Source organism: Ornithorhynchus anatinus, chromosome X5 (assembly GCF_004115215.2).
Source record: "Ornithorhynchus anatinus isolate Pmale09 chromosome X5, mOrnAna1.pri.v4, whole genome shotgun sequence".
Classification (NCBI taxonomy): domain Eukaryota; kingdom Metazoa; phylum Chordata; class Mammalia; order Monotremata; family Ornithorhynchidae; genus Ornithorhynchus; species Ornithorhynchus anatinus.
Genome location: NC_041753.1, coordinates 50,018,119 through 50,045,013, shown reverse-complemented (window position 1 = coordinate 50,045,013; position 26,895 = coordinate 50,018,119). Strand labels below are relative to the sequence as shown.

The following is a 26,895-nucleotide window of genomic DNA, read 5'->3' as shown; positions in this document are numbered from 1 at the left end:
TGACATTGAATAATTTGCTTAATGAGATAGGTCCTGGTTGTTTCAGGATGGATCACTAAGCCAAGATACAAATCTTATCCAACATAGTCCTTTCAATATCTGCCAGTATAAGTAACTTGTTGTAGGAGTTGGAATTTATATCTTATCCAGAAATCAGTCTACCTGGTTCTCTTCCCTCTACTGCATCAGAAAAAGCTCATAATTCAACATTTCCATTTGGCAGTTAACAAAAGTTACGATATGATTTGCAGGATTCTAATTCAAGAGCCTTGTTCAACTGTCAATAAACTGGAAACTTTTTTCAAGAAATTTCAGAAACAGAAATCTGGGTTAATGACTCAGAAAATACATCTCTAGGGCACTGAGCCATAAATCTTCCCTTATCAAGTGTAATAAATGTTTCTGTACAATGCATATGAGGAAATGAATGAAGTCAATGTGAGAAATCTATACCTAATGGGCATTTCTGAAGGAAGGGAATCAGACAAATCCAACACTTGCATACATTTTCATCATTATGTCATGGATTATCCTTGGTCACATCTGTTAAAGCCTGCACAATAAAAATAAGGATTTTTCTCTGCCTGGTGAATTAGACAATTACTTGAATGGCCACATTTCCTAGTGCACAGGCCCTCAAAATTAAGGATAAAGGTGATCAGATGGAAGGAATGAGTATTTCATCTCTGTATGCTTTAGAATCTAAGACTCTTCCCTATAAGAATAAAGACATATCAGAACAATTTTGGGGATAGGGAATTCTACTTCCAATATTCCAGATGTTTCAAATTTGAAAAAAAATTTCATTCTCCTTTTTCTCTGTGTTGCTCCCTTTTTAATGGGACAGCTTATGGAATGGAAGCATCCTCCTGGCAAAACCACAAACTAATTCTGTTTTTTTCTGAGTGAGATAGCTGAAGAAAACTATCATCCACTCACAGATATAGAAAATACTGAATCTGTGTTCTTTCAATGCTATATTTCTGAAATGAGATTTCTCTCACATGCCCAAATAACAGGTTAAAATTCATTTTAAGGAAGATACTTCTATACTGTGCTATATTCTAGTCCTATTTGAAGTAAAAATCCTTGTAGTCAGAACATTCTGGTGCTCCTACATTTCCTCAGAACTACCTATTAGTAGTCACCAGAAAACTGCAGATTGATGCCACACAAAAGCTCAGTTAAGCAGGTGGCATAGTCAATCCACAATGCAAGACACCTACTGTCTGCAAGCATTTTTGAAGGCCTTTCAATTGATATTTAAAGCCTCTAATGTGGTTTGTTTAAAGTAAATGTTCACCTCTTGTGTCCTAAAGGGCCTTGACTTTCCATTTGCTTCTCAAGAAGGTAAAGACTTGACATTCTAGGAATCCTTGATCAGGATGTTCTCCTAATTTAGGGGCCTAATAAATACCTAAAGGGGTATTACCTCAAAGTAGCTTCATTTTGGACATGGTGGGAAAATTTAGGCCTTAGAATGGAAATTCTATATTAACCCTACCTCTATTGATAGACTTTGAGAAGGCTACTGTGTAGAGCAGAAAGCAAATTGTGACCTTTCTGTATTTCCACCTATTTCCAGAGTACCAAAAAACAGAAGATCAGAAAAGGATTGGTAATATCATTTTGATGGTATTATTTCTGATCCCTTTTGATCAGGAACTAGCAGGAAAAGAGGAAGAAAGTGGAAATAATAATCCCGATTTACCATAGAGAGATTTTTCAAAGGAATAATTAATAGGCACAAGATGAAGACAATCAAGAAGCCTCATTTTTTTCTCTATGTATTCGCATGGACAGTGGCAATCCTTGTGAGCATAGGAGAGGATCATATTCTCTTGAAAGGAGGTGAAAGAGAGTACCCGGGAGATTCCTGGGTGGGAAGAGCCTCTGACTTTATGCCTTCTGTGACTCCATGTTAAGGGTATGGGAGATGACACATGTTGAAGCCAATTATCATACGGATTTGTTATACTGCACCAATTTGAGCAATTGTTCAGCTGACTATCAAAAGGCATGGTACTTGAGTTTCTTACTGATTTTTTTTTTTGTTTGTGGGGATTAGGGTTAGGTTACTGTACTGATTGAACTCCATTACTTTTATTTTTTACCAATCCAGTAAATTTAAATAGTTCTTTTTTCAGGCCACCTAAAAATCTGGAATCCACTAAATAGTCAATTAAAAGAAACATTCTCTTTGTTACTATAATCAACAATATTCATAATAATAATGAGCTTGATTCTTCCCTCTTTTGAAAGCATGTAAACTCAAATCTTCAGAGTTGCTCAGGGCAGTGCGGTGGCACCTATAGATATCAGTCTCTACAGTCTAATTACAATATCTTTGGCCCAAATGACCCATTGTAGCTGAACGATACTCCTCAAAATGTGGAAAAAACCTGGATTAATATTACCTTCCCCAGTACTAAGCCTGTGTCTGGTAAATAGCTTCAGAGGCACAAGAATGCACTTTCGGAGCCATGAAGGAAGAGGTTTTTCTGCTGACTTCTGATTCTTCCACTTGAAAAGGAAAATCCCTAGACAAGCAGCTGATCTGATCCCTCCCAATGAGGTTCTACTGTTTTGCTTTGGTTTTGAAAAGATACACCAGGCTGATGGCAGAATTGCTACAAGTCCACACACCAGAAGATACTCCTAGAGAGTCTTATAGGGCTTGTTGAAGGTTTGCCCTGTGAATGAACAATTCACAGAAACTGTGCTGGTAATAGAGGTGAGACATTTTCATTTCTAAGTACATAGAGTAGTGTCAGTGTGAATTTAAAAGTAAATCTTGAAGTAAAAGCAGCAAAGTCACACCAATCATTGCAGCATTTCTCAAGACTGTAAGGTCCCTCTAGACTGTAAGTTTCTTGTGGGCAGGGAACATGTCTACCAATTCTGTTATATTGTACTCTTCCAAGTGCTTGGTACCAACCTCTGCACACAGTAAGTGCTCAATAACAATGGATTGATTGATTGTTGAGTGTTTATTATGTGATGAGCACTGCACAAAGAAAGCACTGGGGTTGATAATAAGAGATGAGATACAGACCATGTCCCACATAGGGCCCACAGACTAGGGGGGAGGGAAAACAGGAATCTTTTCCCCATGGATTTTTAACCTACTGGGAGAGGCAGTAACTGAAATGAACTGCAGGTAGGGGAACCACCAGAGTTCAAGGATATGTATATAAGTGCTTTGAGAATGGGATGAGTTCCAAAATCCTTAGAGGGCAGGAACTCAAGTTCATCAGTGATGCAGTACGAAGGAAAATAGGGTAAGGGGAGGAGAGTGTCATCAGAGAAGGTTTCCTGGTTGAAATATGATTTTAGTAGGGTTTTGAAGATGGGGAGAGCCATGGACTGTCGGATGTGATCCTCTCTATTGTCTCTGAGAATGTCATGACCAATAGCTCTGCAGCAGCCATTAAGCCATAGGTCATCAGGTTTCTACCATACCCTCGCATCAGCCCATCTCCAGACCACCTTCCAATTTCTGTCACGCATTAAGCCATTTACATCCTCACATAAGGAAACAAGATAGTGGTAAAAGCATTGGAAATACATACTGAGTTGACATAGCATGACTGGAGATTAGATGGCATATTTGTTCCATCCTTTCCCCAAAAAGAAAGCATAATACAAGGTGTAGGAGGGGAGAAGGAGCCATTCAATAAAAGGGATTTTGAAAAAATGATGACAGTTTAAACAGACAACATTTGTACACAGAATGTAACTGCAGACATTTAGGTTTTGTTTTGACTTCATTATTGCATGATTAAACATTTGTTTGAAAAAGCAAATGCTATAAAATATATTAAAGTGTGGTTAGAAATTTTGAAATGCTACAGGAGCTCCCTTTTTGATGCCCAATTGTGTTATGAATTTGAATTTTTTATGTGTGACCAGAACACATTAGTTCTGAGTAATATCACAAATCTTGGGGTAGAGATTTATTTGCATAACTAAACAAAGTCTTTTGCATCTTCAGTTTGTTTTTTTACATACAAACATCAGTTTTTACCAGGTAATATTTAACCTCTGTTTTAAGTCACAGCAGGGAACCTAATAAATACACTTCACGAGTCATTCTAATTCTTCTTTTAATTCAATAAATCAGTTGAGGTTTTAATATTTTATAAATACACCTGTTGCATCACTCCCCAATAGGCACCTAGGGACTTTTTTTAGAGTGTTTCTTGAACCATGGAAAACTATGGTGAATTTAGATAGACAGATGTGAGCCCTGTATGGGAGAGAGACTGTGTCCAGTCAATTAAACTTGTATGTACCACAGTGCCTACACATAGGGCTTGAAAAAAACCGTAATTATTTCAGTTCTCTAATTTTAGATTTCATGAGGAAGAAATGCAGTCTGCTTAACTCTACAGTGTTTCTGACCATTGCGTCAACATACACTCACAAAGAAAAACGCACTGAATAATTCCCTAAGGCTCCAGAGAATAAGGTGTCTTCTACACAAACAAGTTGAATTATTCACCCAGTGCAGGAGGAAAATAGGAAAACAGTCCATTCTGCTTTCACCTACACCAATGAATTATTTAGTGTCTTTGAAAATAGTATATTTCAGGTGGCCCATGTAATAGCACTGCAAATGGTAAAAGATGATCACCAACACCAAGTAATCAATCACATTTACATAGTAGTGTCATGGTGGCAGAATAAAGTCCTGAAACCTTTACTGTTAGTGCTAAGAGTATTTTGTTCACAAGTTCAGCATGAATTTGGGTGTAAAAGTTACATATGTGTGAGTTAAACTTTGTATTACTATTACTGAATACAAAAGGGCCATTCATTTAAGGTACAACATACCTTTTACAGTTGTGAAGCTCTCCTACTTTCAAATTAGTTAGCAAATGTCTAAATTAGGGAATAATCATCACCTAATAGTTCCTGATGCCTCTTCTTATGTAAAGGTTATCTTGCCTCTGGTAAACTCATTCCTATCCGTTCTTGAAATAATAACCATCAATTCTCCAGGCAGACAAAAGATATTATTTAACTTATGGAGTCAAGACAATGCACTGTCTGCTGCATAAAGCACATAAATGATACCATTACACCATTAAGGTTCAAAAGACTGGAAATTCTCATACATCTCTGGGGAGTAAGGTAGCACAAGTTTTATGTACAAAATTTAAAAACAATGAGGGAAAGTGGCAAGTAACTGAGGATAATCGAGGTAAAAATAAACTTGCTCTCTGTGTTTTTTGAATTATTCTTCAACTGTCTTTCTATGAACTGCAGGAAAATGACAATAAAGTGGAAAGTTGGAAGCTAAAAATGTGTTTTCACAGGTAAAAGGCACAAGCATCCAGAAAATGAGCCACGAGCTAAGTAATGTGTGCATCAGCAGTATTTGGAAAAACGTCATATGAAGTTGCCATCTTAATAGCTTTAATTAGATGTTACATTTTACTCAGGACTGCAACCAACTTGTGAAAATGCTTCTAGTCTGTATAACGGATGAGAATTTCATTATTTTTCTATTTAGGACAAATTAAAGAAAAGCAGTGTATTTGTGTGCTAAGTATAAAAAGAATACGAATAAGATTTAACTTTGTCATGCTTATAAACAATTAACTTGAAAAACTGAAATGAATCTAAAATGTTGATGAAGCTCTAGAATCAGATTAAATCAACAATTTTCTGAAATGCCAGGGTGAAGTGAACTCAAAAATGCTTTTTTATAAGAAAAATTTCCTAAAACAAGGTGCATATTGCATCTAGCCCTCAAACCACACAGATTTAAGAAACTATTTTAACAACCTGAATTAAAACAATAAGAATGCTCATGGGCATGAAAAAATCAAACTAAAAATAAGAAACAAAGGGGATAAAATGAACAGTGATCATATTTAATGAGGTTATACAGTAAATTATTACTGCATATATCAAATAAATTCCTTTTTGGAACTAGATGTTAACATTAGTACCCTAGAGACAGAGATTTTTACGGAGTGCTTGTTCACTATAATTGACACAATCTATGAGGCAACAATTATCAAGCGTTTTGTATTTTGTTCTAATAGTATTGATCTATTTGCAAGAATTTTTCCACTTATTGAATCTATAGCAGATTATTACATATTCTACTTTGTAAATAGGACTGGTGCCCACATTACAAAATAGCTTATATAAGCAACACGGATGCACTACACACTGGCAGATGTTCTGAAATATCTGTAAATATTTATCCAATGAAGCTCTCCTGAGAATTTCAGAGAGCTTGGGATATTTTCTTAAATATAGAATACTTATGTGGCAGCAACTGATGAAACAATATTATAGAGCAATTCTTGCAGTTCCTTGCTTTCTTCCATTAAATTTACCTTTAGGCATAGGTTCTGTGAGACATTTTTCCTTTTTAAAAGAAGCAAATTGCCTATCACACAAATAATCAAGCTGCTATAATATGATCCATATTATTTACCTTGAGTTTTTCTGAATTGCTTCTATTATGCAAATTGAGCAGATGATACATTTTATATTTCCATTTCAAAGAACCAATTTTTTTTCCTTTTTTTCTAATATGTAGTGCTATTATTTGGCCAGTCTCCATTTATCAGAATCAATGTGCTCCTGTGCTTGTCAGAGTATTCCAAATAAAAGCAGCTATTTCCTATTTTGTGTATTAACCTAAAGATGAAGTCAGAGCATATCTACAACAGGAGGGTCCTATTTTCATTCCTTTCCTCCAATATTGAAGTCTCAAAAGATTTTAAAAGAGACCCCTTAATCTGAAGAGAACACTCCAACTGGGGTGTCTTTGTACTGGAAAATGGATTCAGGGTTGTTAGTTGGATTAGGAAGAGGAAGCTAAAAATTAGTTGTTATAATAGGGTTAATGATATGAAGAGCCAATACTAATATTAATTCTATTACACTCTCCCAAGTTCTTAGTATAGTGTTCTGCACACACAATGTAAACACCCAATAAATAATGTTGATTAAAATAAAATTTCAATTTTTGGTAATGTTGCTGAAAGTTGGTTGGTAGCCCCCTGATCATCACTTGCTTTATTTCTGGCAAACTGTGCCTAATGGATTTTAAAGTACCATTAAATACTGTGCTTCTCTAACATTATTTAAGGCAGGAATTCTTGACTACTAGACTCTAAGCTTGCTATATTTAGGGAGTGAGTCTGCTAATTCTGTTGCATTGTACTCTCCCAAGTTATTAGCACAGTGCTCTGCACATAGTAAGGGCAAAAAAAATAACATTGATCGATTGATTTACCAGTGAAAACTATAGGGATTCCTGGAATGATTAGTTTCTTTCTACTCCCTCTTCAGTACTTCTTCACCACCTAAGTACTTGAGGATTCATAACCTCCTGTAGCTCTTTTGTACAAGCCCTTTTACACACCCTATCACTTTAGTATTCAAACATGTACATATCCCCTTTTCCTTCTTGCTCCTATCAGTAATTAATTTTACTATCTGGTGCCCTGATTAAATTGTAAACTCCTTAAGGCCAGGAATTATGTCTACAGAGTCTACTGTACTCTGTCCTAAGTGCTTAGTATAGTGCTCTGCACACATTAGGTACTCAATAAACACCATTGATAAATTTAGATGCAGAAAATGACATAATGAAATAATTGCAGCATGAAAGGGGAACCAGATGCCAAAAACATGGTTTCAAAGTGTAACTTAAAGAACCTAGTCTACGGCTTCACACATAACAAATGCAATGTTTACACACTCCAGGCAAAGTTGTGTTAGGAAGGCAGAACTGGTAGTGTTGAAATATAAAATAGGTGACACCATCTATACTCTCCTCATGAGTGACTTATAACATAGCTCTATTTTCAAGCTCTGTCACCATTAGAAAAAAGAAGCAGCATTAAGTTGTTGTAATTGTGCAGTGTAAATTAGGGCCTATATTAGGGGAAGTGTAGACATAATTAAAAATAAAATATGTGTTCAAATAATATCTGCCCCACTCTCCGTGAAAGAAATAGCTTTCTGTGAAAAGTAATGATGATATTATGACCATTATTTTCATTATTACTAATAATGAAAATAACAATGATTAGCACTTACTATGTGCCAAGCACCATACTAAACACTGCACATAGTAAGGGCAAGATAATCAGATACGAGATAATTAGATAGGAAACAGTCCCTGTCCCACTTGGGGCTCAGAGCCTAAGTAGGAGGGAAAATAGGTATTTACTCCCCATTATACAGATGAGAAAACCGAGGCACTGAGAAATTAAGTGACTTTCCCAAGGTCACAGAGCAAGCAAGTGGCAGAGCTAGATTAGAACTCAGATCCTCTGATTTCTAGGCCCGTGCTCTTTCCATTAAGCAACACTGCCCTTAGGCTCATGCATGATATTATTCAGGGTGTTCATTTAACTTTATTCAATTCTTAATGCTCTTAAGAAGAAACTAACTTTTGGCCTAGTACTCATACTTTTTTATGAACATTAAAAAAAATATTAGCCCAGAATTGAGAGCTTCGTTTTATATTCCCATTATGAAGCCCTCTATTCTAAACTCTAAATAATGTAGAGCTAGTCCCTTCATTATCCTTCCTTCGTTTTACCATTTTGGTAAATAGGGATGATAGAAATTAAGTGATCTATTTATGTGCTTTTAAATAACCATGGGATTTCTTTTTGATATAATATACTGCCTTCAGTAGAGTACTGTAATATTAGCAAGAAAATCACTTCACAAGAAGTGTACCTTATGACAAATTTCCAGATGTGAAAGAATTCTAAGGAAATGTTATTTTCATATTTCTCTGGATTTTATTTGAACATAAGGTTTAGGGTTCAATTTTGATTTTACTTTAATTTTTTTTTGGTTTGGAATTTTCCCTTCCATTGAATAGTAATATTCAACTAATCTTACTCCAATGTCTGTCATCCATATTCCTTGAATTTGAGAGTATATGCAGGCATCATAAATCCACATACCCACTGTTTGCCCTATCAATCAACAAATTCAACTTTCAAATTCAATGTTTCCATTTTCAGTTGGACAACATTTACTGAGTAAATAATTTCAATACTTATTGATTTCAAATGACATAAAAAAGTACAGCAGTTTCTAAACGCAGTTTCTGATTACTTGAATTTTTCCTGTCATCAGATTATACTTGGTAACAGGTTTTAGTTTTAGAAACCATAATTAAGAGCATTTGAATCACAGAGGTAATTTGTACTACTCTCTTTGGAGTTAGGTTAGATGTTTCTAAGAAATATATGGTCATCACTGAAAAACTATGAAAGATTTCTTTGAAAAATACCAATTAAATGAGTTTCAAGGTGGAACAAATGTAACCAGATGATTATATACAGATTTTGCCTGGCAAATCATTTACATTTTAATACACTGCATTGAGAAACTGTGTCACTTTCATCAAAGCTTCTAAGATATGCAGCTGCAATAAATTAGGCAAAGATGGAAGGGTTTGTGTTCTTCCACCACTGATCTTTCACATAGCATCCTAAGATTTGATTGCACTTTGAAATACTGTTACTACTCTAATGTGCCTGCTGGTTTGGGGGAGCCTAAGATAAAGAGATGTTTATTTCCATACATTAAAAAAATTTAAGTATCAACACAACCAGATGAAGTACAGTAACTGATATTGCTCAATAAGCTGCCTAAGCAATGAGAGACTTTCAGTTTAAGATCAGCTCTAGATTTTCAGTTCATTTAGGCTCTAGGTCTCACCACTGCCTCCTGCTGCTGCCTTCTTCTACACAGAGAGAGAGGCCAAGTGAGGTAGGAGACCCTTGCCTTGGGTCAAAATGTTACATGACTACCAGTGGTTCATCCTAGCATTTTCCCACTAGGACAGATCCTCCCATTTTTCTCTCTCCTAGCTAACAACCTGGAAGATATCACTGTTTATCTGATCGGCTAGAATTACCCAAATTCAGACCCTATGTCCAAACTGTTTAACAACTTTTCGCTCAGTTTTTAAATTTTCTTCATTTTTCGCATTCACCAATAATATTAGATCCTCATGGAAATTCACCATATTACACAGGGCAATGTTTGACAAAGAAAATCCAATGTAAATTAGATGACAAAAAAAAACTCAAGGTAGCTCAGCTATATTTTGTTAGTAAGCTTAGCAATACATTTTGGGGTGGAATCACTTCAACTTCAATAGCCATGGAGATGACAAAAGCCCAAATAAGGAGGTGTTATTTTTGCTCTTAGTATCTTGAAAGTTGCCTCCAACCTCTACCTCTGGAAATAGATCCTCACCTTCTAAAGCCACTATATCATTGTATCTTTATCTTTACAACATACATCCATCTTTTGCTTTTTGGGGAAACATAAGTCCTATACCCCCAATTCGCCACCTCTTCAGAATGAGAGAATCCTCCTCTTTATTTTTCTGCACCACCAATTGCAACCTAAGGCAGAGGTTTCCTCTTTCTATGATACCTGATTTAAAAAAAAAGTATATCTTGCCATGGATGGATTTTTTCAAGTATTCTTACCTTCGATTGCTGATAGGAGAACTCGGGAATGATCATATGCAATTACATTTGCATATCTGTTCTTTGGCTTGTTCACTTCCAGGTTAGAGTGCTCCCATGTGAACTGCTGCCCAGGATCAATCGACTTTTAAAGAAAAAGAAAATGACACAACTGAATCACAAAAGGATTACTGAAGAAATATAAAGTAGCCAACATGATCCACTTTTTAATTTTGAAAATACAAATTTATCAAACTTGTAGGACAGTATGAAATAATTAATTATAGTTCAACTTAGTGACACTGAAAGCTATGTACCTACATTGTATACAATATCATTATTTACAATGGGGGAAAAAAATCAGTGAAAGAGTTCAGCTAATATCTGTTAGGAAGGATATTCTTTTTCACATTCCAATGTACCTTTCTAGAACAGGGGTCATAGGAGACTATGTTACATTTCTTCCTATTTGTTAGCATAATTTTTATCATCTGCTTATTATTCTTTTTCATTTTATCCTTACTATTTGGTCTTCATATGATAGCCTCAATCTTTCTTTCTTTCTAGCATATGCCATGGCTTCATTTAACTATTTTTCTTTTAAAGTTTTCATTTCCTATATTTATGAATCCAAAAGATTTTGCTTTTCTTCATATTCTTGTATTAATGCCATTAAAATACCTTTATTTCTTAATTTTCAATTTCTGACTTTCCTTTTTCAATTTTTATGATTTCTGGTCTATGATGCTTCAATACTAATGTGATGAATGAAGAAAGTCATCATGATGTGTGCAAAAGGCTATGATTGACATGTATTTACAGAAACTCATTTTGATATTTAATTTGGACTTGAGGTAGAAAATCAGAGAGATGGGATTTTATCTAAATACTATACTTTGATTTACCATCAGATAGGGAGGTCACATGGTTCAACTTCAACTTTTTCTTTAAATTCCAATTAGGATTTTTTTAAACATTTTTGGTAAATAAGATGCATGCACAAGTATGTGCTCCATTGAAGTATACAATAATTCATGTAAGCATTTCAGATTTACAATATACTATTTGATATATATTTAAAAATTCCAGTTGGATTACTGTACCTAGATCAGGTGTGAAAGTAGATTTTGAAGCATATCACTGCATAGGAAACTTTCAAGATTGCAATATTTACACGTTTTTATCAAAAAGGGGCAAAGTTAAACCTGATAGTAATGCTCATGTGTATAAAGAGGAGAGATTATTAACTTCCTTGAATAGTTCCTGAACATTTGAAAATTTTCAGCCATGTAGATGACTGCCTAATTATCCACTGTGGACCATAAAAATCTATTTTGTTTCTGAATCATATGTAAATCTTTCCAATCATACCTAAAAAGTAATTAATTAATTCTTTAAGCAGAACATCAGCATTGCCCATTAATAGAAAAATACAGAGCGCATAATGCTTAAGACTGTGCAAGTATATTAGGAGAAGCAGCGTGGCTCAGTGGAAAGAACATGGGCTTTGGAGTCAGGGCTCATGAGTTCAAATCCCAGCTCTGCCACTTGTCAGCTGTGTGACTGTGGGCAAGTCACTTAACTTCTCTGTGCCTCAGTTCCCTCATCTGTAAAATGGGGATTAAGACTGTGAGCCCCACGTGGGACAACCTGATTCCCCTATGTCTACCCCAGCGCTTAGAACAGTGCTCGGCACATAGTAAGCGCTTAACAAATACCAACATTATTATTATTATTATTATTAGGGACCATAATACAAAATGTTGAAGATATTTAGATAATAAACATATTGCACAAAAAAGCTGGGGTAAATCTACTGAAATTGCAGTGTTAAATATAATACTCAAAATACATTAATTCAGGGTTTAGCAGGACCATGACTTGTTTGTGATCCTGGCAACTCATTTAGTTGTAACAAACTAAAAAACATGTTTTCATGAATTAAAAGTTTTATTGCTCCAGAAAACTACTGATTTAAGAATGCTTCATAAGTAAGGAAACTCTTCTGCTCAGGGTATGGTTCACACATAGATAAGTGTATGAGATAGCTTCAATGACTTAAACAAGCCAAGTTTGGGAAGCCCAAAATAGAGAGGCAGTGTGGTCTAATGGATGACATGGTCCTGGGAGTCAGATAATCTGGGTTCTAATCCTGCCTCCACTGCTTGTCTGCTGTGTGACCTGTGGAAAGTCACATGACTTCTCTGTGCCTCAGTCACCTCATCTGCAAAAGGGGGATTTAGACTGTGAGCCCATGTGAAGCATGGACTGTGTCCAACCTGATTAGCTTGTATCTATCCCAGAATTTAGTACAGTGCCTGGCGCACAGAAAATACTTAACAAATACCATGAAGGTTAAAAAAAAAAGCCAAACAAGCCTAGTGTTGTCTAGTGTTTGAATGGGAAACTAAACAGGAATCCCAAGTACTTCCACAGTGCCTGGATTAAATGATCTCTTGAAGACCTTTCCATCACTATGATATAGTCTACTAAATGCCCCTTGTGGGCAGGGAACATGTCTGTCAACTCTGCTACTAATGTGTTCTCCCAAGCATTTAGTACAGTGCTCCACATACAGGAAGTGCTCAATAAATATGATTGATAAATGTGTCAACATGCAGTATTCTCTTTACTTTTTCACTTCAGGATAAGAAATCCACCATCTACCCTGAGACATTACACTGTAAAAACAGGTAAAAGGAATCTTTGCTTTCTCATTCCCCATTGCATAGCCTCTCATCACACTTGTGTCATGTTAGAGTAAGGTGGGTAACTATTTTGGGAAGTGGCTGGGCTCATGCCGATAGCAGAGCTTCTACCTAGCTCTGAGTCTGCATTCAGCATCCCCGAAGACCAATGACGAGGTAGAGATTGTGTCTTGTATCAGTGTCAGTCCATGAGCCAGGTAGGAGTTGACCCAGACTGGCAAGCAGCCACTCTTGCCAATCAACTGGTAGTCTGAATCTGACCCCACAATCAGGATTGAATAAAATGGCAAGCCAAATCTAGCCCTTAGGACATATTTTTCTAGTCCTGTCCAAGAGCAAAACCAAGGATGATGAGGTTGGCGCTGTAGATGACAAAACAGATGGGCTGCATCCGGCATTTATTCCAGTTTCTCAAAGATCAAACAAACATTGATTAAACAAAAGTACACTGAATTTGTCTTTAAGTAATTCAGCATTCAACCACCTGCAGCTGTCAATCTGTTCCTTGAACCATACAGAAGTCAAACCACATTGTCGGTGGAGTTTTTCAGAATGACAGCAATAAAGTACTGTGAACAGGAAGGCAGGACAAACTGCAATAACTGTCATTTAAAACTTCTAAAAAGAAAATGATTGAAATCTAACTCTCAATTATCCACATTATTGGGAGAAATAGATAGCCTGTAGAGTTAAAATGGTCACATAAATCCCAAAGCCTCATTTTATTCTTTAGTTCCAATCATTTTATTCAAGCCATTACCAGAGCAGCTGATGTCACAACACTGGACAGTTTGGAATTTCACCTTCTCTCTGGTCCCATGCCCACTCTCTGGTGAAAGCTCTTACGACCCATGAAATGGCTACAAATCAGGCACAAAGAGCCTGGATTGTTAGTCTCCAAAACAAAAGTTGACTCATATATATACACACACACACACACACATATATGTGCATGTGTGTGTGTGTGTATACATATATAAATGAAATCATAGTGCCACTGATGAAAATTTAATGGGTTCTCAGGTTCTCATTATTGTCCTTTCATATGCAGGCAATTGAGGCTGTAGCAGATTGTATTTATGGCAGCCCACATTCTAAGGGAGAGTTTAGACATGGCTCTTGGTGTCCTAAGAGAGGCTACCCAGTGTCAGATGAGACATTTCACATACCTTCCCCACTTTCCTACTGAATTCATGACTCTATCCTGCAGTTCTGCTGGAATTAATGACAATATCAATCCAGTACCAACAGGAGAACTTTCACTCAACTGCTATCTCCTACTGGGAAAGTGGTGAGGGGGAGCAGGAAGGAGCATCTCTCTCCTTGGTCAGGAATAAACACTTCAGACAGCAAGGAAAGATTTTTAAATGAAGAACTGCCAGTAATAATAAGAGTGCTTTGCATTTATATAGTGCCTTTCATCTAGATTTTTCCAAGGACTTTGCAAGTATTATTTCACTGATGATCATAGAATTTCTGAAAACTAATGTATGTTGCTATCATTTCAACCTATTTGATAAATGTGGAAAACAAAGTAGAGAGATCTATCCAAAATCTGAAGGTATATTTAAAGATAGAACACGGAAAATAGAAATTATGCTGGAGAACATTTCTAAACTTTTTCAAACTATTTTTAATCATTCACTCCTTTATCATTTTAAACATGAATTATCTGAGCATTTTGAACAACACTCTGCAATGATTCAATCCTAAACTACATTATTTGCCTCAGTAGTAGGATTTGATGCTTGACTTATTCTGATGATGACCCAATTGTCTATTTCACTTTGTCTTACTCATTCAATCACATTTATTAAGCAGTTACTATGGACAGAGCACTGTACTAAGCACTTGGGAGAGTAGAATATTTCAATAAACAAACACATTCCTTGCCCACAACGAGTTTACAGTCTATGGGGGGTGGTGTCAGACACTAATATAAACAAATTACAGATATGTGCATAAGTGCTGTGGGGCCAGGAGAGGGGAACAAAGGGAGCAAGTCGGGGAGATGCAGAAGTTAGTGGGAGAAGAGGAAAGGGGGACTTAGTCAGGCAAGACCTCTTGAGGGAGATATGCCTTCAATAAGGTTTTGAAGTGGGGGAAAGTAATTGCTGTTCAGATATGAGGAGGGAGGGCGTCCCAGGCCAGAGGCAGGATGTGGGCCAGAGGTCGGTGGTAAGATAGATGAGATCGAGGCTCAGTGAGAAGGTTAGCAACAAAGGAGTGAAGTGTGCAAGCTGAGTTGTAGTACGTAGGACAGTAGCAAGTTGATGCAGGAGGGGGTGAGGTGAAAGAGAGTTTTATAGCCCAGGGTGAGGAGTTTTTGTTTGATGCAGATGTGAATGGGCAACCACTGGAGTTTTTTTGAGAGTGGGGAGACAAGTCTCAAGAAGAAAAATGATGCAGGCAGCAGAGTGAATTATTCTGATCAGTATACTTGATCTGTTGCTTCTGCTAAACCACTTTTGTGTGCCTTACAGTACCCTGAGGACTTTAATTGATTAAAGTTGTAATTGGAAAAAACAGAAGATAAATACATGACTTCACTGGATTTTTTTCTGATGAGTAGATAGTTGGCAAACAATGTATATAAGACTTACTTTTCCTATAGTACACAAAGACTTACTGTGCATCACTTTTTCTCATTTTTTGTTTTGAACCTATGTGATGTTGCTTTGTATTCTTCTACTCTGTGGTTACCCCTAACTGTTATTTCTTTTAATGTCTGTCCCCAGAGAGACTGTAAGTTCTTTTCATTCATTCATTCAATCATATTTATTGAGCACTATCTGTGTGCAAGCCACTGTACTAAGCTCTTGGGAGAGTACAATATAACAATAAAGGGACATATTCCCTGCCCACAGTGAGCTTACAGCCTTAGAGGATTGTCTTCCTATTCTATTGTACTCTCCCAAGTGCTTAGTACAGTGCTCTGCACAGACTAACACTCTAAGCTCTCAATAAATACCATCGATTGTTTGAAATTTGATTTAATGTTTTTAGCACTGCTATCTTTCCCACCAATTGACATAGAAAGATCCATGTCTTGAGGACCTTCACTACACACACATTTTTATCAGACATGGAAAAAAAGGTTCCGATACATTTCAAATAAAAACAGTGAATGCTATATAAGATGTGATTGCCCAAATCTGTAGTTTGGAATCAAATGTCTTTTAAACTTGTCAATTTTTTTTTATTGTAAGACTCAAAACAGGTAGGAAAAAAAAATCTCTCCTTCAGGTTTTTCTCAATACTAACAGAGGTTACAACAATACAAAATCATTTTCAAACCCATAAAATGCAGAATGCAAATATGACTCAAGGTTAAATTCCCAAGGGCTTTGGCTAGAATTTACTGGTTGAAATTAAAGGGTTCTGTATATCATTTCTCTGGTACAGTTTAAATGCAAATAAGCACTTGCTATTCAACATAATTACTGGTTGTGGATGAAGTAACAATGCATTGTACTGGACATAGTCATCTAATTGAAGAGACATGCTGTCTGAAGGTTTCTATCCGTACCTATGCTGCTCAAGTATCCTAGAAATTACTTTACAATCTAAAATGTCACTTACACCTTCCCTTTCATACTTGACAAGTAAACTAGAAAAAGCAAACTGAAATTGTTACTTGTTTTTAAACTAAAGACTAAAGGGTATTGGAATATGTTTCAAAGTTTCTCATATTTTCAGGTACACTGATGCTTTATACTGCTAGAAAAAAAGGAAGGATTGATATGTGACTGTTAGTTGCATTTCTCTTTCCAATCATAATTTACAACAGTAAAATCCAGGCAACCTAAGCTAGGGACAAAGACCATGGTTCTACTGAAAAAATTAGACTGTGTGTGGCTACAACCTTCAGTGCAGACCACCAGGTCACCAGAGGGAAAAGTTATCTGTGAATGAATGGAATGCTCATTTGAAATAGGAAAACTGGAAAGCAGAGTGAGAGGTTAATAATAACAATGGTGGTATTGGTTAAGCGCTTATTATGTGCAGAGCACTGTTCTAAGCACTGGGGTAGATACAGGGTAATCAGGTTGTCCCAAGTGAGGCTCAGTTTTAATCCCCATTTTACAGATGAGGGAACTGAGGCACATAGAAGTGAAGTGACTTGCCCACAGTCACACAGCTGACAAGTGGCAGATCCGGCATTTGAACCCATGACCTCTGACTCCCAAGCCCGGGCTCTTTCCACTGAGCCATGCTGCTTCCCTTCTAACATCTAGGTTAGATGTACATATGACATTAGGTGGACCAAAAGGAGTGTGAAGAGCAATTTGAAAGAGAAGCCAGAATCTTCTAATGCAACAACAAAAAAATCAAGCCATTAAAGAATCAATTGAGCAACTTAATGATTGTAATGTCACAAAAGCATTAATGAATGAAAACCTAATATGTGAGAGGCTCAATGGATTCTTTAGCTCTGGTTTTGATGAGGAAGAAATCAGGGATGTTCCCATATCCAATCTGCTTTTCTAGTAATCTATGAATCAATCAAATTTATTGACTGTTTACTGTGTGCAGAGCACTGTACTAAGTGTTTGGGAGAGTACAAAAATATAACAGCACAATGAGTTTACAATCTAGAGGTGGGGGAGGCAGACATGAATACAAATGAACAAATTGTGGATATGTACATAAATTCTGTGGGAGTGGGGAGGTGGTGGTGATTGGGGAATAAAGGGAGCAAGTCAGGGTTTAGCAGAAGGGAGTGGGAAAAGAGGAAATGAGGGCTTAGACAGGGAAGAACTCTGTTGAGTCAGAGAAACTGCATCAAATTGTAATATGCATTAAGTTTTAGATTAACTTAATAAACTAGATAAAAAAAAATCAGGAATGCATGGCATCCCTCTCAGAGTTAAGAAGCAACATGCCCTAGTGGAAAGAGCATGGGCATGAGAGTTAGAGGACCTGGAGTCTAATCCTGACTCTGTTTAGTGACCTGTTTTGTGTGTTTAGTGACCTTGGTACAGTCACTTAACTTCTCTGGGCCTCAGTTACTTCATCTGTAAAATGGGGATTAAAGCTATGAGCCCCATGTGGAACATGGACTGTGTCGAACCTCATTACTGTTTATCTACCCCAGTGCTTAATACAGTGACTAGCACATAGCAAGTGCTGAACAAATACCATAAAAAAAGTTCTGTGGGAACTCAGAGGGCAAGAGTTGGTAACAGTGCTACAAACAGAATCTCTAGTGTAATTCTTATCTATAGAAGGACATACTTCAAAACTCGGCAAATTGTTAGGTTTCATAATCATTTTAAGAATAAGCATGCACTTTTGAAAACTTACTATATACAATTGTCTATCACATACTACTGATGGTAAAATTATTATGGGAGTAAATATGCCTAAAAAGGGCAATGCAGGACCAAAGGTCCCAACCACATTGTGCACAGATGAAAATTCTCCTTTGTTTTACAAGTGTTTGTTTCTGCAGCATTTAGTGCTGTTTGGTTTTTGCTTCATGTTCTCATGATCTTCTCAAACATATTCATCTCATGATCCCTTCCTTTCTTTTGTCAAATGCACCAAGCTAGTAACTAGCACAGTCATCTCCCAGCTTTCAACTGTAATGATCCCACATTGTCTAAGAATATATTTTAAATCATCCTCTTTTTGTAAACAATGTAAAACAGTTCAGATGTAATTGTCAGTTATTCAGCCATTCACCATTGTACTCCAAATATACTTCTTTATGATGTGGGCCCGACAGCTAAATCTGGTTTATAATAATTGGACTTTCATGTAGGATCATAAAACATTTTCTGCCAATTCCAGGTAATTTGGGCTTTGACTGTAGTGTTTACCTTAGTTAGGAAGAATGAGGCAAACCAACAAAACAACATTACGAAAAAATTGAGAGAAAGCTGATGTATACTTTTCTGGAACTGAATAGCCATAATGGAACAAAAGATAGAGTGGTATTGGCAGATCCATCTTAAAAGTGGGAAAGACCAATAAGTCATGAATAACAAGTCTGCACTAACAGTTTTAATGAGTGCTCTAATGGTTTAATGGATGGCAGTTTAATAGGATTTCTGGAAGAATCATTCTGAAAGCTTGTCTTCAATATATCTGTCATTAACAAAGACCTGGATTTCTTCTTTGCATAACTGCAGCCTGTTGTATTTTTACATTACAAGATTAAGGCAGTTGTCATTCTGTTATTAGCATTGCACCTTTTAACTAGTCTTGTAATCACTTAAATATATTGCTATTTAAGCTACTGCTCAAAATGCTGTATGGCAAACCTGGGGCAAAGCAATCAATTGTATTTATTGAGCACTCACTGTGTGCAGAGCACTGTACTAAACTTGTGAGAGGATAATATAACAGAGTCATCCTATAGATTCCTTGGCAAAATCACAAGATTCAAGTTTGGATCCTTTTCTCAATTTACCTAAACCTGCTCTGACATATGGAAAGTGCTATTGGGACACAACATTTTTCTTTCTTTACCAAACTAGGGAGATCTACTTTAAAGATGGGCAAACTGCGTGGTTCCCTGGGACTGCCAATTTTAACAGGTCTCTGGATTTTAAAAAGGGAGAAACAAAAACCCATATTTGGGGATCAGATAAGCAGGAAGCCAAACTGTACCCCTAGATGAATTATATGCTTTCTGCCTCTGGTAACAAAGTTTTGATGATGAACTAATTTCATGGACTATACTGAAGGGACATAGTGTACATGTTACTATTATACAGGGCTACAGAAACTAAGCTTTCCTTGGACTGTTGAAAGTCTATATAAATGGTTCTAATCATAGGTATACCTCCTCTATGGAAATGCTAACCCTTGAAAGCCTTAAATATTTTGAAAAATACTACCCAGGCCTTATCATGAAAAAGAAATGTGTTGATATATGCTCAAAGGTGCTTTTTGGTGTTTTGAATATTGATAATGCTAGCTAAGTAATTAAACTGAGGTATATAGAAAACACCACTTGAGAAACAGCGTGGTCGAGTGGAAAGAGCATGGGCCTGGGAGGCATTCAATCATTCAATAATATTTATTGACCCCTTACTATGTGCAGACCACTGGACTAAGCATTTGGCAGAGTAAAATAAAACAGAGTTGGTAGACACATTCCCTGTCCATAAGGTGCTTAGAGTCTAGAGAGAGTCAGAGGACCTGTATTCTAATCGTAATAATGTTGGTATTTGTTAAGCGCTCACTATGTGCCGAGCACTGTTCTAAGCGCTGGGGAAGATACAGGGTAATCAGGTTGTCCCACGTGAGGCTCACAGTTAATCCCCATTTTACAGATGAGGTACTCGTCTGCTGGGTGACTATGGACAAGTGTTGTTCCTTCAGTTCCCTCATCTGTAAAATGAAGATTAAATCCTACTCCTCTTACATAGACTGTGAACCTCATGTAGGACAGGATCTGTGTCCAACCTGATCATCTTGTATCTACTCCAGCACTTAGCACTTATGTACGATGCACATAGAAAGTATAATAATTATTATTCAGAATTTCAGAAATCTAAACCATGTCATTTAAACTGTTCTATAAAATGACAGGGACTTAAGGCAAAGAAGCTAAATTCTTATTTTTCTTGAAGTGGAGAGTAACCAGGAACAAAGTGCACTGAGAAAATTCATTCACCTCAATAAAGGACATAAAAGGATAACTGAGGATATAATTTGATCCTCAACTACAAAAAGAACAAATGAAAAAGGTGAAATTGATGGCATCCTGAACAGACTAACAAAACAAGAAAGATGTGAAGAGTCAACTGGTCTTAAAATGAAGTTTGACCCTCTTGTACCAGTCAGCCATCAGTGAGATTTTCGTGTTCTATCTGAAGAATATATGAAAAGAGTTATTGTATAGTGCAGAAAACTTGATGAAAGAAAGGGATTTTCATATTCATTAGCAAAACAAGTTAAGTCATCACCTTTTGTCAGCAGGGTTCAATTTTGTGTCTTCCATATAGATTTAACAATAGACTGGAAATTTTGAGCTTAAAATCAAATGCTGACATTTAATACCGTAACTGCACAACTGGCAGTTTAGCAATCACTAGAGTGAATGCAGTCTTCAATATATTATTTAAAATAGATTCCACAACTTGTGGCAAATAAAATAGAAGAGTTTGAAGGACACATTTTTTTTAAGACAACAATACCATTTTATCTTTGTGTATTCTGCAGTTGAAAAGCTGCTTCTAAGGTAATACTGTATCTCTATCACAGTATAGAATCACAACATTTAAGGTGAAATTTCTCACTACAAACAAATCAAACACACTTTAGAGTGGAAGATGCAATCAAAATTTGAATAATTTGAAATTCTAAAACAAAAGCAGAATAAGATGTTGAAATACTTTGCCTGATTGGGGATTTTAAACTAAATTTTGTTAAATTCCATAGGCTAAGGCTTAACAAATGGACCAAAAACCAGTAAAGAATACCTGAACTATAAATGAACAAAAAAACTTTAGAAACACATTTTGGAATATAGTTCATATTTTTAAATTTATCTTCCTTTGTTTTTAAGGACAACAGCTGGAAGAAACCAAAAGCTTTGCTTTTCAAAAGTTTATCTGCTTATTTTCCAACTGAAATTGTAACCTGTCAGTGACATCATAAGGTGTTGCTCTGGAAATTATTTTATTCTCTGCCACTTGTCAGCTGTGTGACTTTGGGCAAGTCACTTAACTTCTCTGTGCCTCAGTTATGCCATCTGTACTATGGGGATTAAGACTGTGAGCCCCAAGTGGGACAACCTGATTACCTTGTATCTACCCCAGTGCTTTGAACAGTGCTTGGCACACAGTAAGCGTTTAACAAATACCATCATTATTATTATTATTACACACACACATATATAATGTTTTGGCTTTTCTCTCTACTGGCTGCAAACATATTTATGTCCCTTTTCAAGATGGAACAAATAATGACAGGAGAAAACATTTTAAGAAATAAAAGCATTATTATTCAATCAAATATTCATATGACAATCCAAAAAGATGATCATTGATAGTACTATTCTTACAACAGTTCTTCTGGAAAAACATCTGATGATGGCTTTGGGAATTATCAACTTGTAAAGTTGTTCCAAGAGTTTTTTTTAAGACATGTAAGACATTCTAAAATAATGGATTACTTTCTTACAATGAAAAAGAGAATTCATTATAATTAAAAGAAAAACAAACATAATTCAGACTCAGAAAAACAAATACTTAAATCTCTAAGGAGCAGTGTTACATCCCTAAATATCTGACTTCAAATTTATCTTCAGCCAAGAACATTCACGGCCACAGATTTTATTTTGTCCCACACCCACCCTAACTTTTAATGCCAATTTCGGTGAGAGTTTCCAGAAGGCACATGGAAAATATTTGGTGTCACAATTTGGATAAACTACACAATGATTTTATAGGGGCCGAATTCCTTATTGCTGTGTTATTTAAGCACTGGGCAACTACAAATAAAAAGTACTCTGTTTCATATGATTTGAAACTGTTCGCCTTGAATATAATTTTGCAATGAAAAGCTCTGAATTGGGACCTTGTTTGGCATATGTGTTTTTGCTCTAGAGTCAATGGGAGCTTTGCATGGAAGTTGACTGCAGCAATCAATCTAATAATGCTAGTAATGCATCTCTAGTAATGCTAGAGACCCCCTTCCCCACCCCACCCCCAAATGCAGAAATGAAATGGATCTTGATTCTTGGGGTTAAAATTTTTGTTCTTTTCCAGAAGCTAACTTAATTCTGCCTGCTTACGGAGGTCGCTACTGTGGCAGGTGAAAGCAAGTGCCAAGTCTATCTTGAGGAAAAGAGGAGAGAGAGGCAGAGAGGGAGAGTGAGAAAAAGAGAGTGAGGGACACAGATAGAGCTTATTTGCTTTCAATCTACAGGGAGACAACTGCTCACTGTTCACTAAGCACACTAATTACTTCTCAATAGCGGCCACACATCCTCACAGGAAGATTACAGAATATCAGTGGAAGGGATTCGTAGAATAGGAAGAAAAACACTTCTGCAAAGATAAAATTAAAGTGAAATTTGATATGAGAAGAAATGGAATTTTGCTTCTTGTTCCACATAACTGATTTTGTGAATTAAGTGAACTTTAGGTCTTAGTGGCCGAATCAATATACCTATACAATAAATAATTTATTTCTTTTTTTCTCTTAATCAGTGCATAATTAAAAGATTCAAGAAGCATTCAAATATTCAAATATGAGGCACATTGTGCGATAGGCATTCAGGGAGCTTGAGCTTTGCTCTTCCTTGCCAAATGGAAATTGGACAATACACCCCATGGCGTCTGCCCACGCTAAAGAGTTGCCATTTTATTTGTGGCCTTTTGCCACAATTGTCACTTTCTAGAATTTTAAAGTGAATGCAGTGCTGAAAGAATTTTACTTTCTTCAGCAACCCTTGACGGTGATTACCTACTAGAAGGCCCACGATATTTTGGCAGGCTGAAATACTGTCAGGCTGGAATGTATTCCATCCAGACAGGACTGGATCAAGTGTCATAGTAGTGCGAGTGGCTAGGTGGTAGGGGGGAATGTCAACCACATGAAAAAACAGAGGCACTGAATGAATGATTTTCAATTAATAAGAAAAATTGTGGTAGTCCTTTCAACTGTGTACTACATGCCATTCAAGGAGTGTCCAAAATATATCTGTTTACAGTTGCAAGTTGTGATATGGTTGTCTCTGAATATAATATTAAATACACTTGAGACTATAAAGGAGGTAGCAGGAAATAAATTTCATTTCCAAATGAATAGGGCCTTCTGGCTTAACAGCTGTCAAATTCACATGGGGTCCACCAATGCACAAACCTCTAAGGCCGATTAGACTGTAAGCCCATCAAAGGGCAGGGACTGTCTCTACCTGTTACCGATTTGTACATTCCAAGTGCTTAGTACAGTGCTCTGCACATAGTAAGCGTTCAATAAATACTATTGAATGAATGAATGAATAAGGCCAAGGTGGCAACAAGAAAAAGGCTCTGGTCACCTCTTTGGGTCAAGAGACATTACGTAAAGTTAGGAAAGATAATTTTTAAATATTGCCTATTTTGGAATATATCTTTCTTTATTAGATAATCGAGAACTGATAGCATGAATGTTTGCAGAAATAACAAGCAACATGTCAAAAATTATTCAGTCTAACCAAATAATAAAGAGATGAACTGAAAAGCTAGCCAGAATTGCTTTATTAATAAGTCAAGAAATTATAAAGAATATACCACCATTCTCTCTAGGGAGGGTACATGATTGATGAATAGCTACCATGAAGAAAACTTACTCAGCAAGATAAAAATGATATTATTTTAATTATCCTGCAAACATAATAATGTTGGTATTTGTTAAGCGCTTACTATGTGCAGAGCACTGTTCTAAGCGCTGGGGTAGACACAGGGGAATCAGGTTGTCCCACGTGGAGCTCACAGTCTTAATCCCCATTTTACAGATGAGGTAACTGAGGCCCAGAGAAGTTAAGTGACTTGCCCACAGTCACACAGCTGACAAGTGGCAGAGCTGGGATTCGAACCCATGACCTCTGACTCCAAAGCCCGTGCTCTTTCCACTGAGCCACGCTGCTTCTCCTGAGGCTCTTAGTTAAAACCAACTATTTAAATTTCTGAATTAGTAGTAATAGATATAATAATTCTCCAGATCCCCCTAAATCCATGTAAATTCTGATGTTTACTCCCCATTGGTCATTCCAGTACATCTCTCAATATGCTTATCACTTTGTAAATGAGTACATAAATGTACTCTCTCTGTGTGATATATATTTTAACAGCCCACCATTAAGACATGGCCTTATACCTATATTAAAACAAATGAAATCAGCATTCTTTTCTATACTTTCCCCCCCCCCCCCCAAATTTTTATTCACTCTGGTTGTACAGATCAGTAACTCTTCCCTGAAGCTGAATAGACCTACTAACACATCTGTTCTATTCTTCTAAAAATCTACACTTTCTAAGACATCAACTGTCCCTGGTCTAAAGATTGTTCTTATCTTTTGCCTTCAAGATGAGCCAGTGCTCCTTTGAATCTGTGCTGTTTCTTTTCTCCAGGTTTCTTTATGCCCAGGTTTATGAGATCCAAGTCTACAATCATCGTTAGTGGTCAAGTGCTAATATTATAAGGGAGGATGGAACATATCTTTGGATAGGATGATTAAACAGTAACATAGGAGGCTATAAGGGAAAGGTGAGAGAAGAGGATTATGCAATTCCATGAACCACAGGTGTTTTCCAGAAGGAAAGCAAAAGGTGTCCTGAATGCAAAATAGGCAATTTAATTCTCATAAAGGGATTCTTCATGAGGTGGATTGGAGCATAGGAGTAATTGGGAAAACACAAGTACTTGTTCTTTTCAAAATGTAAACCAAAATGAGCTTTAAAAGCTAAACATTTGAGTCAGCAAGAGTTCTAACAACTATGGATGTTCAGAGAGAATAAAAAAGCTCCATTTGGATGCACCATGTCATGAGTGTGAGCAGCCTTTTCTCTGGGTCTGGTTTGTTTCATTTATGTAAAGTTTAAAGCAGTGGACCATTGGAAAGGGACTGTGTGAACCTCTAAATTATATCCAGTATTGGAACTTTGAATTATAGCACCAAATTTAGAGATTGCTTGAACTAATCCCATATTTAACAAAAAAATGTTTTGTTTGGTAAGAGCTTGCAGGTTCAATTTGAGAGGAATTCATTAAAAATGCAATTACTTTTCCAGTTTCAAAGGGAAATGATAACAACCTTATTAGTGAAAGAGAACCAAAAATCAAGTTTCCCTGATTGCAAGGCACATTGGAAACAACCGTATTGCCAGAGTTGCATAGGATTTTAAGTTCCTCTTTATTCTTCTGAGGGTGGTTTTCATGGCCTCAAAAGACTGTTTATATAAACTTTCAGTTCACCTAAAAAATATCTGAGAGGAGTGTAGGCTGTTTGAAGATGGTAATGGAGCACCTAATCATTTACCTTCAAGGAGGGACAATATGCAGGAGTTGTAAAACTGCTTGAAATTAAAAGTTATTACCAACACACAGGTCCTTTGGGAAATGATGACCTAAAGTTGATTCAGTTCCTTGGATCAACAGAAATCATTACAATAGCTGCAAGAAGGAGTTGAAAGCTTGGGAAATGTAATTTCCTTCTGCCTTTTGAAGGGTAAGAGTTATGGGAAGTGGGGTATGAGGAGATTCACACTCTTAGATCCCATATCAGGAGAATATAGGGAATATAGAATCACAGAAACTACGTGCCACCCATCCTATGTGAGTGGCCACTTTTAGAACAAAAGGATAAACATATTGAGAGAAAGGACCATGCCTCTCAGTATCATATACCCTCTCCAGTTTAGCAAATGTTTAATGAACACTAAAGATGGTTGCTTTACCTTGAAATGTATTTGTGCAGTACATTTCACAAGCATCCAGACAAAGAGCTTTTTCTCTAAGAAAATACCAATGTTTTGCTTGGTGGTTTTTGCTTTAATCATTGTGAAAGTCTGCTCTGCAATATTTACCATTGGTACTGGTAAAGCTATTTTCAGGAGAAAAGAAATGCTTTCCACCCAAGTCACAGAAAAACCTCATGTTTTCCACACGGATAGCCACATGGTGAAAATGGGTAGCGACAATCTTTCCAAATTCCCAGTTTATATGCTACTGCTCCAGTTCAAGACTTAGAGACCTATTTG

The 26,895-nt window shown here is 36.5% G+C and overlaps 1 protein-coding gene across 42 annotated transcripts in view; it reads right to left on the bottom strand.

The window, feature by feature from the left end:
• The window catches only part of PTPRD (protein tyrosine phosphatase receptor type D), a 1,860,044-nt gene that overhangs the window by 56,366 nt on the left and 1,776,783 nt on the right, over positions 1-26,895 (bottom strand). For all 42 annotated transcript variants that reach the window (XM_029056273.2, XM_029056261.2, XM_029056268.2 and 39 more), the window contains one exon: positions 10,503-10,626. In XM_029056273.2, coding sequence (XP_028912106.1) covers positions 10,503-10,626 — 124 coding nt within the window. The remainder of the gene's footprint in view (positions 1-10,502; positions 10,627-26,895) is intronic.